The sequence below is a fragment of the Chenopodium album genome, chromosome 21 (assembly GCF_948465745.1).
Source record: "Chenopodium album chromosome 21, dcCheAlbu1.1, whole genome shotgun sequence".
Taxonomy (NCBI): Eukaryota; Viridiplantae; Streptophyta; class Magnoliopsida; order Caryophyllales; family Amaranthaceae; genus Chenopodium; species Chenopodium album.
The window spans coordinates 35950801-35969372 of NC_137854.1; the positions used below are offsets into that span (position 1 = coordinate 35950801).

Sequence of the window (18572 nt, forward strand, 5' to 3'; positions counted from 1 at the left end):
TTAGATCTTATGTGCTATTTCTTGGCACTAGGTTGTGCTCCAGATTACCTAGATTGTTTGTTCTTGTGTTTGGGCTATTAATTTTAATGTTGCCTTGAGTATGAAATAATCGATGTGGCTACTTGTGTTAGCCAATTTTTACAAAAAGATCGTAAACATTTTTTAACTTTTGAAAAACTGTGTGAAATTTATTAATTACTCAAGATTTACCAAAACTTACACTTACTTTGGGGGAAAGGACCTTTAAATACGCTCTAAGATTTATACCAAGATGATAATAAAAAAATAAACAAAAATAAAAACCATGATTTGATTTCAAATAGTTTGCATTATGTACTTTGATAATACTACCTCCGTTACACATTATTTGCAACGATTTGACATAAAGTAGAGAGGAAAAATGTCTAATCATTGCAAATAATATGTAACGGAGGTAGTACATGATTTAGTTTGAAAGAACGTAGTCTAAAAAAAAAAAAAGATTTCGTCTTATATATGTTGGTCTTACTCTTGATCAGTCTACTTATTGTTCCATCAAGAACAATCTCTTGAGAAAAAGTGAAACGCACTAAAACTAATTAGATCCTGTTCACATTTACTGGACTAAGTTGAACTGAACTGATTGGAGCTGAAGTGAACTGAATAGAGCTGAAATGAATATTTTATGAGAGAAGAAAAATAAGAGCTGAGCTGAACTGAACTGATTAGAGTTAAACTGAACTAAAATTAAGCTAGATTGAACAAGCCCTTAGACCCCATATAGAGCAACATTTATTTAGTATTTTATACATGAGAAAACCTCCATTTATCACCTTCATAAAAATTGTTTATAAAGTAGCAAAATGATACATAAATCAACAAAAAATTCCAATTAGCAAGACATTTTTGTAGTTAAACATTTGTGAGACCCATTTTATAAAAAAATAAAATAAAATAAAAAATTGTTGAATTATTTACAAATTTGTCACTTAATTTCTGTTTTTCATGGTAAAACTTATATATTTTCTTCATATACGATTTCATTCTAAGCACTTGAGGAAAATGAGCACCAAATATTTGTAATACTTTGTACCAAACTATATATGGTGACAATTTTAAAATAAAAAGGGAAACTTGGGGATAAATTCTTATGTTTAATTTTTTTTTTTTTTTTTAATGGAAAAATAGTTATGGAGTATAATTTCTTATTTTTGCAAATACTTATCTCCTTAAAAAATATCTCATCATAATTAATGGTCAAAGGTAATTATGCTTAAAATTAACAAATCTCTAGTAAAGGAATCTAAATTCTTGCTTAATTAAATGTTGTACTATAACACGAGATATAGTTTTAACTTTTTTTGGTGTTTAGATAGCCATAAGAGTGGAGATGAGAATCGATACCAATCCCAAGATCTCCTGCCATTGAGAAGCTCTAACCACTTGAGCCATCCTGCACTCTCATAATCTTAAATTTTACAAATAACATCTGATATTGAAAAATTCATCAAAAAAAAAATGAAAAAAAATATGGAGTTTTCTATGATCAGAATTTGATGTTAGATTAGTCATGTGCAAAAGTTAAATTGGAGTAGATGCCAAAACTTCAATAATGTTACAAATGGTTACTCTCAAATATTTGAGTTTGGACTCGTTTATATACATCAATCTTCAATCTATGCAGAAGTACAGAATATAAAATTTCATTACCTGAGCAACAAAAGATCTGATACACGTACATTTGTCAAAAAGATTAAAATGTTCTTTCATTAGCTTTACATGGAACCAAAGATTTTCTTTACATTCTAAAACATTAGCAAACTATTCAGCTATGCTATACTGTACAAATGATGAACAAGCAGATGAAGAGGAACGAAAAAAAGTTAGAAGTAAGAGTAAAAACACCTGTTGAAAATGCACAATTATGAACAAATTTGCCTCCATTCCTCGCCTTGGCATCCCATCTACCATATGAAGAGAACGGAAATTCTTGCATGAATCCGATATCTAGAGAAGCATGAAAACCCAAGCCAGCCATTAAGCACAGATATTTAAACAGATTCAAATTATTCAATCTAGTCTGCAAGAAATGCATTGACAGATACAAGAAAGTATGATGATAATATCACTATAGAGGATGGGAGATGTGAGGTGTATTAGGTGAGGAGTTAAGATGATATAAATAACTTTCCCCGGAGTTTGGTTGGGTTCTTTGACTTTAAAACCTAGAGTCGGGTCTTATGTTTGGGTGGAAGTCATCACATGTTGATAATAAAAATTATCTCAAACTTTTGACAATGTTATGCCCCGTTATTATCATCTAGAATCCTGCACCGCATGTATGAAAACCAATACTGATACTGTACTATGGGCACTATAGGTCATTAAATGATAAAATGAAATTGATATCTGATCATGGCATTTGTGACAAGTTTTACGAGTCCTTTCGTTTGCTGCAAATCTAAAATGAAAAAAGTGAATCAATTGAACCTACAATATATGTAGTAAAATACTTGATATGACTACTTCAAGAAGCTTTTTCATTTTGGGTTAAACGTCATTTATCAAACACCAAAAGCCACCAACCAAACACTTTTAAAGACACCAAAGTAGGAAATTTACCAAATCAGGGGGAAAACTAGGAAAAAGAAAGAAATTCATATCCTATTGAAGCATCCAAAATAGCTTCTTAGAGCTAAAGAATTTATAATTGGATTTGTTTCAATAGCATCAGGTTGGAAATGATTTCTTTGTAGATTTGTTTAAATGAAACCTGAGATTTCCATATCACAGAGAAGACTGTTTTTGTATTTAACAAATAAAATAAGAAAGAAAGAAAGAAAGAACTAGAATAGAATTAGAATTCAAAGTTAATATTTGTTGTACGATGACAATGATCTTTGGACAAGGAACTAAATTTTAGGCAACTGAGGTAATATTGTTGTTTTTACAGAATTTTAATGTACCCTCATCATGGTGAAAACTAGGAGAAGCTATGATTTCTTAGCAAGAAAAGGTACCAGTGAGGCAATGAAGTATACAAAACAGCTACTTAGGATGAAGGATGAACCCAGCAACGATGTTGCCTTTCATCCAAAAGGGGCTTAATTATCACTCTTAATTACAAGAACCTAGCTCTTGACTTTTGGCAAAGTTCGGGAGTTGATTATGATCTTAACTCACGAGGAGTGTGCTTTGAACACTAGTCACAGCACCAAATATCTAACTGCATAGGATCGTTCTCCTGAGACATGGCAGAGATGATCCAATGAGTTGCCAAGCTAGTGCCCATAAAACATGACAGGTTCAACCAAAAGAGTGAGTGGATTACATAGTAGTGGTTTCAAATCCCCCACCACCACCAAAAAATAAATAATATATAAATTAAGCCCCACTAAGAGCTAGCCAAGTCTGGGAAATTTTTTCTCTTTCAATTGGGATATTTTGGTACACCAAATTGGGTCCTCATTCCTAAGGAGCCCGACTCAAGGAATTTTGTTCAGCATTTACATAGATGAGGAAAACTTGAGGAACCTTACCTAGCATCTGCATTGATGTTGTTAGCCTCACAATCAATACACAGATCAACGCCAATACTGAGCCCATCTATGAATTGTCTCAACCATTTGTGGGAACAAGGCACTAACACTGTCATTGATGAGATCTTGGAAAAAGTGTATGCTGGCTTCATCATCCAGGTCCAACCGGAACTTCTCTTGCAGCTAGAAACATCAATGGAAACTTTAGAACTTGGTAAGGAAATTACCATCAGATTGATCCACACAGTAAATGGAAACAAATGTTACCTTAAGAATACCCTTTTCAGGATCTGAGGCAATGTCAGGAATATTAGAACCCGCCATCAAATGGAACAAATTCAAAATTAAGTTGCTGGATTTGCGAAGAATATTATACGCTTCACAACAGTATTGCTTGAATCTTGTGTAGTATTGACTGAAAGAACAAAATAAATAGTGTAAATTTTTAACCCCTGATTAAAAAACATTGATGCATAAAGTTCAACCTAAAGCGACACAAAAAATATAGCGAAGCAGCAAACTAAATTTGTAGGCCAATTTGACAATGGAACCAAAAAGAAGGCCACCAACACAAGGCAGCTAATGCATGTGTTTGCAGTTGATTGGTTTTACTGGCGTTAAATTAATTTGCACTTGTAAAAAAGATGTAATTTATACCTTTCAGCTCCACCCATTGCCTCAACCATTTCTTTACAAAGTTTCATTGGTGGTGGAAATGGTTTAGGGTCGCGACCTAATATGAAGCCAAAATCTACATGAAACAGTCGTCCATCATCTCTCAAGAGAAGATTATCTAGATGCCTACAAAGCAAAAATATCAATAAATTTATAACGCATCTAAAAAAGTGGAAGAAACGAAAGAGAAACACCAACAGAAAAAGTAAGAGTCACTGAATGTACAACACAAGATAGGACAACCTGAAATAATCACAGTGCCCCAAAGCTTAGGGTTTTACTGTTTAAGACTTCTATATTCAACATAACAAAAGAAACAAACAAAATCTTCATTAAGGGATGATTGAAACTTTTATGCTTCCCACAGCTTTTTGTCGACCCAAACTTAGTTGAACAGCCAAAAAAAATACAACACTTACAAAAAAAGTAGGTATATATCAGCCAAAACCACAAGGAATAAAGTACACATGAAAATTATTTTAAAGCTGGCAATTAATAGCTAAGGCTGTAATAATATTTTTTAAAGCTGATGGATTACCTATCTCCGACACCAAGGATATATGTGATAACAGAATAACCAGCACAACTCTTAATAAACGTTTCAAGACAGGTAGCAGTTATTCCAAATGGACCCTCTTCATCAGGATGAAATTTCTGCAGAAAACCAATGATACTGCGATGTTCCGAAAGAATCTGGACATCAAACAGAATAGACTTTTTAGGTAGGTTTCAAGTTTCAAGTAACAAAACCCAGCGCCTAATGAAATGCAGGAAAACACTGTAGACACTGAAATTTTGTCAATTTTAGGTGTCAAATTCATGTAAAAATAAGGAGATTATATCACAAAAATATGTAATAATAACTTTACGACCCCAGAGAATTTGTGATAAGACTGATACCTTTATTATCCTCTAACCTACAACTCTCTATATAAAAGAGGATCGCTTAGGGTTTTAGGAGGCTCAAATAAAACAACAAGTCACATAGACCCCATCTCCTCCCAACCACCAAACATGTAGGCACATAGTATGGAACAAATCGACAAGGCCCTATACTATAATTATGTATCAAAACCCTAGCCTTTCTAGAGAGAGAAAACAATAGATCTATGACAGTTGTAATCCCACGAATTATCAATAAATATATTGTTTCCGTATATTTTTGCGCCTTTTTATTTTTATATTGCAGGTTTAAACTACTATGGTTTACAAACACACAAGAAATACAAAGACATACAGAATAAGCATATTGCCATGCTCATTGGCCATAAGGGAAAAAAAACATGGGAAGATTCGATACCTGAGCTAAAGAACGCGATGGTATAAATTCCATCATGCCTTCATCTTGCCCAGTTGCTAAGACTCTATATGGAGTAAGGTGAAGGTCGAGATTCTCCAATTTAAGCAATCGATCCATGAGAGAGACCATTTGAATCACCTACAAAATAGTAAGTAACATCACAATATTAGAATGAAACAGCAAAACAATAATTCCTTCATAATAGTACATACATTATAAACTTTATACATCAGTTAAAGCCTTAAAGGTTTAGAACAGAATAGAACTGTAGTATACCAATTGATCTTGCCGCATATCATCTCCCTTCTTAAATATAATTTTACAGCTTTCTCCACTAGATGTTCGGAAAGTCAGACGTAATGGATGCAACTGACTTTTAAATAATCCACACTCATTTGGCAAAATCCCAGTAATGAGCACTTTGGGATGCAACGGAGATCGTATTGGCTTCATCACCAACTCAAGCATGTCAGTATTAAACAAAAGAGGCAATTGCTAGCTTTGACATAGGTACATTAATCCCAAGGCTTCAAAGATTATAAATTAGAAGCTTTGCCAAGAAATTAAATTCATACCTCATCAAAATAGGCAAGTTCACAAAGAAGACCTGAAAGAAGCTGTCTAAGCTTTTGCATTTTCTTTTGGGTACTACCACGCACATTTCGAACATCCCTCATTATAGAACCCAGCTGAGCTGTCAATTCTGTTTCACGAACCAAACTTTGCCACAACTTGAGTCCATCCTCCCCTCCAGTATCAGCAGTTGATAGCTGCCAGCACATGGATGATAAAGGGTAATTACAACCAGCCAGAAGAATACAAAAACATGCTTACCAGTTACCACATTGTAACAAGTCTACAAAATACAACATAATGTAGCACATAATCCCACTGACACAAACATTCAATCATATCTAAATACTTTCTTGTTTTTTAGTTGCACTATTTGAAGTTTCACGCTTGCAAATGCAAAACTTTGGACATTAATATCTTTACTTCGAGTTTAGTAAAAATAATTTTAAGAAAATGATATTAGAAAAGCATAAAACAAGACAAATCTAATAAGATCTTACACAACTATATTTTTTCTTACTGATAAAGCACAAAAGATGGTCAGAGAGGGATGTGAATGTAAAATTGTAAAGTCCAAAAGGTCTGATTAAAAATAAAAAGAGGATTTATATTATATAGTATATTTCCTGAAACTTAACTCACTTTCTTAAGGAGAAAGCCAAATATTTCTAGGTCTTGTAAATTGCACATTATTAACACAACCAGCTTACACATACTACATCAGTCACATAACAAGCATTTCTTTCGACTATACTTCAAATCTTAAATAGTTAAAAGCACGTATATCTTTGGTACAGCCATACAGATGTTTTTCAAGAAACGCTAGCGTAGACTTCTACCAAAGCCACATATTTAGGATGGTTACATGAATGCAAAGATTTTCACAAAAGGAACTTCATATAAATCTTAACAAGGTATTCTTTCCAATCACCAATTTCCTGTAACTTTATACTCCGTAGTAAATCATATGAAGACAGCTCATAAATAATACAGCTATTTGTGCAGAAACTGTATGATTATAAAGTTGACTATTCTCACAACAAGAAATGTCTACCTTCATATTCTCTTCCAGCATTTCGTGAGTACAATAAAAGCGCTTTGCATATGCAGGATCATGTAGTTCCACAGCCACATACCAGCGAAGAAAACTAGCCAATTCAATATTTCGCAGGGCTGCAAATAGATTTTCAATTCACGTCAACAATTCATAATAGAAACATAATCCATTGAACAAAATTGAAGGACGAGAAAGTACAGCGCTGCACAAGGAATTGAGAAAGGTGTGATCTATCTGAGCGCTCAAAACGAAGGGCCTGGACTAACTGAAGAAGATAACACTGCAGTTCATCATCATCAGCTCTTTCAAGAACACTCACAGCATAAGCACGAACCTGTTAAAGTGTTGAGAAACATCAATTACGCTTAATCAATCAATCAAAGCCTTAATCCCATAAGTGGGGTCGGCTACATGAACCAAAAGTGATTATTCCGTGTAGTCATCGACAAAAATTTTCCTCCTCATCCCTTACGATCCAATGCCTCATCCTCATGCAAATCTATATACTTCATATTCCCAACTCCTTCCAACCAAGTCAATTTCGGTCTCCCTCTTTCTTGTTTAACGGACCCCTCTATGGTCCCACTCTTCCACTCTTTGTTCAATTACGCTTAATGTTGCTCAATAATGTAAGTAGAAAAAAATATTATCAAAATATATATATGTGTGTGTGTGTGTGTATTGTGTAGTACCACAAGAATGAATCAACATCAAGAGAGAGCTAGAGCCTAGAGTATATCTTTTTTTTTTTTTTTTTTTTTTTTTTTTTAAAGCAAAGCCTAGAGTATATCTAAAAAAAAGGCAGATATTGTTTTAACTAAAATCTATATATTTAAACAAATTAACTACTGGCATCACTGACCTCTTCACTTTCAAATACAGGAGACAACAGCTCTAGTGCATCACAGACATCTATCATCTCCCATCTTCCCATCAGTTCAACTGTCTGCTTCGCCTCCTGAATATGTATCAATCACACCAACACTGAGACTGATTAATTCTTACTATACTTTAGTAGAATGTGGCAATCTAAAGATAGAACATCAGATTAACACAAGCCAAAAATCCCAGTGTCCTGACCTGTAAATCACTCCATTCAACACACCTAAGAAACTTTGTGAGAGCTTTCTTCTCTGACATCAGTGAGAAACGAAATTTCCACAGAAGCTGCTTTTCATCTCCACTAAGGGTCCTTGTTGGTGGGTATTTTAATATCCTTTGTATCGCTCTTAATGTAAAGAAACAGAAATTATTATAAACCTTTTTTTTTTTTTTTGTTATGGAAGGTGTAGAAGAAGAGCAATAGGTAAGAAACAAAGATAAGAAAAAGCATGTATAATTAATACATATAAACGCACATTTTTACCATGTGTGTCAACAAAAATAAAGACATAGAAGCACAGTGCTGCAAACTTTCAAATGCATACATTATGGCCAAGTATCAGAATGAAAATACAGAAATATTGTTTTGCAAGCAACAATGCCAACTATATCTTTAGGTTCTTCAGCTGCAAGCCAGATTCAGATGGTATATGGTTATGGCAGTGAGGGTGCAAAACAAAATTTCCTGCCTTGAGGAGGGAAGGACAGCTATGAAGCATTGGAAATATCACAATATCTTACTTTTCAGAGCAACAGGTATTACAAAAAGACTCATACACTTGATAATAATATCCAGGTATCAAAACTTACTTCCTTTCAATAGAGCTTGGTTTCAGATCTCGATCAATAATACCACGAGTTAAGCTCCTAGCAAGTTTTATTTGCTTGTGTTCAGAAGGATTTATCTTTCCCACTTCGGGATCCCACACAGTGACAAATTCATTTGCACCAATTGGGGATGGTAAAAACACATTTGGCCCAGATTCCTACATATGAAGAAAGGAAACCATACCAACTGTTATTTAAGGGTACAGTCATATTCCTTATACAATAACAACAATAACAAAGTCTTATTCCCAAAATGATTTGGGGTCGCTAACATGAATCGTAATAAGGAACCATCCGAATAGGAAAAAGAGCATAGAAAAATAATCGACTGAATAAAAAATGGGAACAGATGCGTAAAGTGATAAACAGAAAGAATATACAAATAAAATTTACGAGAGAAAACAACAATTAAAATCTCATAAAACTCAACACTCTTACTATAGGAAACAACAATGTGATTTTAAAAACAAAAGACAACAAACAGTAATGTACAAGACTACTTATTCAGCTTAACAGTCAAAAGGAAATCAGAATTTATTGAACAGCTAGACAAAAATTTCAAGCTCTTAAATAATAAATAGCAAAATCCCTTGAGAGAAATCCAACAAAGCAATGACAAGCAACAAGCATACTTAGAAAGCAAAGAGCTGATATATCGTAATTTTACTTTCTTTTTTTTTTTTTTTTTTTTTCATTTTTACTATAATACATTGAGGATGTGCTGGAATCCACCACTTTCATGAATATACAAGATGTCACAGCCTTTGAGGTCAAACTTTGAGTGATAGTTTCTTAAAATATAGTTGTATATTGTTAAATTTATACAGAAAAAAAAAATATATATATATATAAAAAAAAAAATTTAAAAATATTGAAAATATGAAATGTATTTGGCCACTTGGGGATATCAATATCTAAAAATTATGTCAATATAGTTTGAGAGAGATCAACCGATCAAAATTAAACCTTGAAAAATATGGGTACCTAATATATAATTTAAAAGCGGCAGGAATATATGTCACATGGAAAGACTAGTTTTAGGGCACAACAAGGAATATATCAATTCACAAGAGTGTAAGACAAGACAATATTTCCAAACCATAATTGTCATCTTCCAACAAATTAGTTGTGTTACTGAGAAAGGAATGCAATATCCCCAAACAAGTTTTAAACTGGAAAAGGCAAGCTTATAGACAAGTAATTATTTTGCCATTCCAGCCCACCATAAAGAAGTCATATATCATAAGAACCCACAGTGCAGAATTCTGTCAATAGAAGACAGTATCATTCAGTAAGAAGACTTACAGAGCTTCAAGCAAAAAAAGAAACTCCGGACAATATAACATAGTAATAACAAAAGGGATGAAAACAAAAGTCAGCAATAAGGATGTTTACCTGGAAGACAACCTGATGCTCGAAACTGCAAAAATCAACAACAATATATAATTGGGAACTCTTGCTTCCACAACTTTCACGATCCTTGATCTTCTCCATTGCTTTAAATGTGAGCCGATCTAGCCAATCAACACGTGGAATTTGTCCCCTTTCATATTTATTCATAAGTTTCTCCAGGCGCTCCAACTCCCCCCGCTCATGCCTTGGTACCTAAAAGATCAGGTTTTCCACTAAGCAATATAAATTCTGTAGATTGTCAACTTCTTACAGAAAAAAAACAATACAGTATGTGACTTATACAAATCAGAATAAAATCGATAACCTTTCCAGGTGTGGAAGAAGGAAATGCTCCGTCAGCTTCTTTCCCCAGCCAAAGCCTAAGTTTTTGCTTCCCAGTTCTAAGTTGCTTCTTGCTGTTAAAAAGAAGAATGGTTGCTCCACCAATAAGCCCTTCCTCTTTGCAACAGGAAACATCCCATACCTACATTTTGAGAAAAAGCAACCAGCAAACAGATCTCAGGTAAATGATAAGAACACCCACAGTGTACTAAAATGAAATGCATACTTCTCCAAAGAACCAAAGGGAGAAAAAAGGATAACAATTTAACCACCAAACCAAAAAGACTAAGTGCAACAAAGGAAAAATGACCTAATGAAAAGGAAAGCAATGCATTTAGACATTCAACAATGAACCAACTTGCAAGCAATGACTATAATGATTGACCTTCAAAAGAGCTAAAACTTAGTGGCATCATTACACAAACTAATGATGTGTAATATTCAAAGTAACATGCTGGGGTTGATTCTAAACAAAAGACTATGGCAGAGCCTGGAAGGACACGGATTCTTGTTACATTTGACTTAAAAGCAAAAAGGTACAAACTAGATAATGTAAATCTGCAGTTCTCATTTAAGGTTCCTCAAACACCAATGCATACACAGAATATAAAAGCATGCACTTAAGCATCAAAGAGGAGAAAGGTGAGAAACTTAGTACGACAACAACCATACCACATAACAATTTTCTTTAAAACCAATCAAGTGTACAAATTGGAAGGTCTAAATTACCGTGAAAGAAAGTTGAGAGTGAGCAGTGAGGTCTCGATATTTAGTACTCAATGTAATTAGCTCACTCCAGCAAAAAGACTGCCCAGATTCCACCCTACAAGAGCATTTAAAATCTTAGTAATTCAGATTTGCAGCTTAGTCACTGAGAAAGGTAACAGAATAATGTGCATAAACATCAAACGGAATGCAATATTGCTTCACGTCTATTTGGAATAAGCTATTAAAAAAAGGTTTGGAAAATAATAATAAATTGAGAGTAATCATTAAAATCAACAAAACCCGAGATGACATAAAACCCTAGAAAGTAAATATACATTCAGCTCTCATCTTATTTTATTGCCTAGAGCCAAAAGTATATCACCCTTTAAAAAGCAATGAGTTTTTAATCTAAGATACAGAGATTGGCAGTTCACAAAAGTAAGCAAATGAAAGCTATTCGATGACAAAGAATAGCAATAAAATCACATCATACTTATATCAGAGGTTGTCCAAACCAGTTGGCAAATGCCAACAAGATCATTGCTAACTGAATCTCCCTACTAAATAACTTGCAGAATAATCCACCAAATGACCAAAAATTCCATATCAATAACATATCAGAAGGCTCGTCATCTTTTCTCACCAAGCATAAAGACATGTCAGTCAGGACAGCAAGCCAAACATGTAGGTGGACTTCAATATGTAGTGACATCAACGATTCAAGATCCAGAGGCAAAGAAGCAAAGCAATAAAGCAACACATGGCCCAATTGGAGTTCATGTGCGCTGAGCCAAGCTACACAGCCAATTCCCAGGCTCCCAGCATAGTATGATGCATCTATACAAGAATAACATGGTATGCCATATTGCCATGACTATTGACATGGTCATATACAGAACCAGTTTCACATGATTAGCTTCTTTTCAAAAGAAATTGAGCGGAGTTTTGACATAATTTATTCGCAGCCTTTTAAGAAGATTCAGGACATGATTTGAGAAATAATTGTAAACAGAACTAATTCTGTGTAATTATGGAAGATTAGTTTTTAGTTGATTCAAAGCCTAGAATACTGGAATGTTTCTGTAGTAATTGGTTAGGAATGTTGGAGCTTTAAATTAAAGGTGTATAGACTAACAAATGTTGCTCTACGGTATCAATGCAACATTACAGGTCATACTATAGTATTCAACACAATATCAAGTATAGCTTCAACATCCCTATGTAAATTTTTATAACATAAACCAAATTTGTAATACTAATGAAGATGACTATAAAGACTTAAATTTTGTATCAGAGATTAAGACAGTCAAACCTGGTTCTCATAGGAAGTCCAAAAGGAGCACCATCGACGTACAAGGCACATTCAACATAAAGCTCCCCCCTCCTCTCCTCAGCTGCATAACCAGTGTCTACAGCAGCTTCAATCAAAAACACACAGACGATACTCGTAATCGTTACATTAAACCCCACCAAAATCACTTATCAAACAACTTTTACTTGTTCCGCAAATATATCCATAATCTCAAAGCAAATATAAGTTCTAAATTGTATCATAATAATTAATAATTTGCCTTGCATTGAGGTTTCTTTTAATTAATTCACCTCGTGAAAGAGCACAACTTTAAAATTGTATCATAATCCAAAAAGGAAGGAAATTTTTCAGGCTCCTACCATGAATAAAGGCAGTAATCTAGACAGGATTTGATGTTTGATCAAAGAACTCGTTTCCGCTCCTAATACTTTAACCAACTAAGCTAGTTCGCATTTTAACAAATTTGACTGAAATTGAGCAATTGAATTCTGCAATTAATCAATCTAATTGGAAGAAAATTACAAAAACCAGATCATATATTAGAACTATGTACCTGAAGTTGAAGACTTGAGAGAGGGCAAAGTACCCTCCAAACGATCAATTCGGAAGGTAACAGGAAGATTGATATCACAAGATAAGAAGAATCTGAACTCGTTTCCGCTCATCCTGTGCTATATTTTTCAGTGAATTTTGCAAAGCATATAATTAATTTTGGAAATAATATCTTCGATTGAATTATGATCTTCCCCAATTTGAATCCCAGAAATTAAATTAAAGGAAATTTGTTCGAATCAGAAACCCTAATTTACTGCGTCGCCTGAGATTATCTGTTCTTGCGTGTCTATTGTTTGTATTTAACACTACGTATCAGAATATGGTGCGAGTATTTGTTGAGTGTAATTCATACTTCGTATTTGATTATTTGGGGAACTTTGTTTGAGTCCATTAGAGGAGTACCAGCAATATTAGAATTTTTCAAAGTATTTTTCAAAAAAAAAAGGATTTTTCAAAGTAAATTCACCTTCTTTTTTTTTCTTTTTTTTTTTTTTACAGGAAAGTAAATTCACCATAAACCTCTAATTACGAGAAAAATACAAGTTCATCTTCGTGATAATCAAAAGCAGTTTATTTATAAGAGTATAGATGTCAATTCATATCTTTAAATATGGATAATTATGTAATTTCAAAGTGCATAAAAGTTAACATTAAGGGCCTGTTCACATTTACTTAATTTCAGTTCAGTTCAGCTCCAATCAATTCAGTTCAGTTCAGCTCCTAATTTCCCTCTCTCATAAAATATTCATTTCAGCTCAATTCAGTTCAGCTCCAATCAGTTCAGTTTAGTTCAGTTCAGCTTTAATCAGTTCAGTTCAACTCAGTTCAGTAAATGTGAACGGGCCCTAAGTCTTGAACAAAACGATGAGACAAAATTAAAACAACAAGGAGAACATTAATGGACAAAATCAAGTCCAATGGCAGATGACATGGTCACCCCTACCCTTTGGGATTAATCATACTCTTAATTTCACTCTTTTTCATAGGGTTTTCGTTTTAATTTGGCGGTTGTCATTGGTGAAAGGTTAAAAAAAAAACAAAACAGTGGTAATGATGGTGTCGGTAAAAGGATGAAAAAGGTTATGGATCTTAGTGATGATAATTCTACTAAGGTATTGTTGGCTATTGATGAAAAACATTAATAATTCGATCTAAGTGATGATAGTTTATCCAGCATTGGAAAACACTAAGTGGATCAATTGATGATAAAACAGTGGTAAAATGTAGCACGATTCATTGATGATGTATGAATATCAATGGATTGAGACTAAAATAATTGTGACTAAAATGTATCAATTGATGAAAAAGGTCAAATAGTTTAGCAATTGATGAAAAAGGTCAAATAGTTTAATTTTAGAAATGTGTTAATTGATGAATTATTGAGACTGAAATGTAGCACGATCCACTTAAATAATAGTAGAATTATCACCAAAGTGCAGTTCCCACTTAAATATTCGATCTAAGTGATGATAGCTTATCAATTGATGAAAAAGGTTATTGGATAAACTATCATCTGATGAAAACAATGGATCTAAAAAGTAGCACAATCAATTGATGAAAAAAATTGATGAAAAAAAGTTATTGGATCTAAGTGATGATAAACATAAACTATGGTCTTGTTTGGCACTTGATTGTTGGCTATTGGTTGTTGGTTGTTTAAATTGATTGGTTTGACGGAATGTTAACATTGGATGTTTGATCGATGATTGTATGCAAATATGTTTGGTACTATCAAATATTGGTTGTTGCCCTTGTTGGATGTAACTATGTAAATTGACTTTAAAGGACGTAATTATGCACTTGCATATATCATGACACATAAGATAAAGTGACACATAGCACTCATATGGCGCCAAATCATACGAAAGACAATGACACATAGCAGTAGCATGTTGTTTTATTGAGTTTTAATAATATTATAGATATGGTGCGAGTATTTGTTGAGTGTAATTCATATTTGGGGAACTTTGTTTGAGTTCATTAGAGGAGTACCCTTTGTGCGAGTATTTGTTGAGTGTAATTCATACAAGTTTATGTTCGTGATAAGCAAAAGTTAACATTAAGTATTGAACAAAACAACGAGACGAAGCTAAAGCAAAATCAGGTTTAATAGCAAGTGACATGGTCACCCCTACCCTTTGGGATTGATTATCCTAATTCACTCTTTTTCATAGTATTTTGTTTTATTTTGGCGGATGTCATATATGGAAGGTGAAAATAAACGTAAAAAAACAGTGGTAATGATGGTGTCGGTAGGAGGAAAAAGGTTATTGGATTTAAGTGATGATAATTTTAATAAGGTATTGTTTAGCAATTGATGATAAACATGCATCAATTATTCGATCTAAGTGATGATCAGGGGCGGAGCTATAGGGGAGCTAGCAGAGGCCTGACCCCTGTAGCCCAATCCCACGACCCCTTTTTACTTTACTTGGCCCCTGCTAGCTTTTAGATATATAGTAAACAAATCCATTATATAATGTTGTGATTTTGTTGGCTTAGTGGTTAGTGAGTTTAGAATTTACCACATGGTTGAGGCTTCAATCCTTTCTTTTTATTCTTTTCTCTATTTATTGTTGCCCAAATTTTCCACTTAACTTCTTCAACTCTCCTATAAGTGAATTTTTTTTTCGCTTCTTCAATATTCTACTTGTAATCAATCAAGTAAATTTTTGTTTTATAAACTACCGGCTTCACATTTTTTTTTCCGTTTCTTGAATCTTGTACTTGTATTCAATCTTGTATATTTTTGTTTTTTAAATTATCGGCTTCATTTTTTTTTCGTTTCTTCAATCTTGTAATTGTATTCAATCACGTACATTTTTGTTTTATAAATTATCAGCTTCATTTTATTTATTTTTTTGTTTCTTTAATCTTCTACTTGTGTAATTGTTTACTACTAATTTGTCTATAGAACCCTTTTTGTATGCGATATGACAGGTATAATCATGAAAAAAAACCTCTTTATTTAAGAGTTGTTGATAGTCAACGAGTGGATTTGACACAAGTTTTATACATAGAAAAATAGGTTGCCAACAATTTTAACATGTATGTAAATATGTTATTAACGTTATTTATATAAAAAAATCATAAACTCCGATTAAAATATCGTTACAAAGTTAGGTATATATTTATATATTGATTCAACCGTCGGCCCCCGTAACTAAAAAATCTTGGCTCCGCCCCTGGTGATGATAGTTTTATCCAGCATTGATAAACTATAAGTGGATCAATTGATGATAAACAGTGGTAAAATGTAGCACGCTCCATTGATGATGTATGAATTATCAATAGATTATTGAGACTAAAATGTATCAATTGATGAAAAAGGTCAAATAGTTTATTAATTTATAAAATGTATCAGTTGATGAATTATTGAGACTAAAATGTAGCACGATCCACTTAAATACAAGTAAAATTATCATCTAGACATCAACTACTATTGGTATTCAACTGTTGAACCAGCAACCCCCCCAAAAAACCCCTAGAAAAACCCCAAAAACCAGATCTATTAGGGTTGCCATGGATGGAAAAATTCATAGTATGCCCCAAATCCCCTCTTTAGTCTATAGTTTATGTAGTTTTTTGGTTGTTTATTGGTTAATAAGTGAGTCTCTCTTAATGAGAGATTGTGAGTCTCTCTTTATGAGAGTTGTTTCTCCCCTTCTATAGGGTTTTCGTGTGTTTAAGGTCCATGGGTCAAGAGGGACAAAGATAGCAAATCTTCGGCGACAGAATCATTCTTTCTCCTTTGATGCTGCACGAATTTGTGAGATGACTGTATTTTGGGAAGACGTAACGACGTCATCAATGGTTTACAACCTGTTCTTCAGTGGAGAAGTTAGTAGATTAGGAGAAAAATATGTTCCTGATGTGAGATTTGTTCTTTACTTGAACTCTGTAAGTGTCGCTTGGCTTGTTAAATTTATTCTATTTCCAATGGTTTCCCAGCCTTCACCAAAAAAAAAACAAAAATGTAGAATTATCATCAAACTGCAGTTTCCACTTAAAATATTCGATCTAAGTGATGATAGTTTATCAATTAATGAAAAAGGTTATAAGATAAACTATCATTTGATGAAAACAATATATCTAAAAATTAGCGCGATCAATTGTTGAAAAAGATTATTGGATCTGAGTGATGATCAACATCAAGATATGGTCTTTTTTTGCAATTGATTGTTGGCTGTTGGTTGTTTAACTTGACCGGTTTGTCGGTTGTTTAACATTGGATGTTTGATCAATGATTATATGTAACACCCCAATAATTCTCTCTTCAAACCTATGAGTACCCTGAACAAAATCCAAGAGAATTACTGACGTGCTACCGCCACGTGTTCAAACGTTAAGGCTATATCAGAAATTAGTAGCGGAAAAAAAACTAAATCAGTTAATAGTAAATATCAAAACCAACGAATAAAACCATAATTAAGTGTTACAAGTTGGAACCATTATGGCCCTTATTCAAAACCTATCAAAAGTAGTAAGTAAATAAAATTAGAGTTCAAATAAATTCAAACCAAAAGAAGTAGTGCAGAATAAAACCGAGTTAGAATAAACTTGCAAAAGAATGAAATAAACCGCGGACAATAACTAACTCTCCACTCAAAATCCACAACCCTGATGTGAATGCTGCATGTGTAAGAACCTGTGGTTAATCTGCTCCCCAACATTACAAGTGTAAAAATTGGATCGTAACAGGGCCATTGAAAGGCGAAGGCCATGACCAAAGAAAGACACACACAAAAGCACGCAATCAGCAAAGCTGAGTACATACAAGCTACGAAATAAAATAAGAAATCCCTAACATGCTACTAGTAATCAATCATCATACATCTTTAAATTGTAGACTCAACACACGACTCAACTATCAAATTTATTAAGACTTCACTAGTTAATAGTAGCTAACTCATTTCAATTTATTCATTGGATTAAGCAATAAACAAGGTTGTCCAACCCATGCTCCATTTGGAACATCAATAAAAGAAAAACCCCATGCCTCCTTTCGGAAACATCAATAAACATCCAACGACCACGGGCGCGACTCCGTGACCGTAGTTAGTATGAGATCTCACCTAACTCCTAGTTTTGAAAAGTATTTGAAATAAGAGACTCGTAAATCAGACGACCTCGAGAAAAGTGCACGGCTAATACCCCGTGTACCCCAACCCCTGATTGTCATTACTCCAGATGTGCACTAATCCAGAGTTTTATTGCTCATCCATCTTGCACTTTACGTGATTTACAAGTTTAGACTTGGTGATGACTCATATGCAACAATACAATCAATTCAATATCCATTCAATCAAGTAAAACAAGTTTCCAATTTCAATTCTTGATTTGTTAGTGACAAGCAGCATTTATTATTTATTCCTTTAACTACCTCGGTGTATGAACACCTCGAGTGCATAAGGCACCCCAAAACCTTAA

The 18572-nt window shown here is 33.6% G+C and overlaps 1 protein-coding gene across 1 annotated transcript; it reads right to left on the reverse strand.

The window, feature by feature from the left end:
* Nucleotides 1-1734: 1734 nt before the first annotated feature.
* On the reverse strand, nucleotides 1735-13502 carry LOC145600867 (phosphatidylinositol 3-kinase, root isoform-like). The gene is made up of 18 exons (XM_081656722.1): nucleotides 13141-13502; nucleotides 12588-12693; nucleotides 11297-11390; nucleotides 10551-10709; nucleotides 10229-10438; nucleotides 8816-8991; nucleotides 8204-8351; nucleotides 7986-8081; nucleotides 7322-7457; nucleotides 7121-7239; nucleotides 6069-6263; nucleotides 5770-5940; nucleotides 5494-5631; nucleotides 4732-4886; nucleotides 4176-4319; nucleotides 3786-3933; nucleotides 3519-3701; nucleotides 1735-1986 (listed from the first exon to the last, which is right to left on the reverse strand). Exons 1-17 carry the CDS (start codon nucleotides 13250-13252, stop codon nucleotides 3564-3566), a joined length of 2445 nt encoding a protein of 814 aa, XP_081512848.1. The 5' UTR covers nucleotides 13253-13502; the 3' UTR covers nucleotides 1735-1986; nucleotides 3519-3563.
* Nucleotides 13503-18572: the final 5070 nt, after the last annotated feature.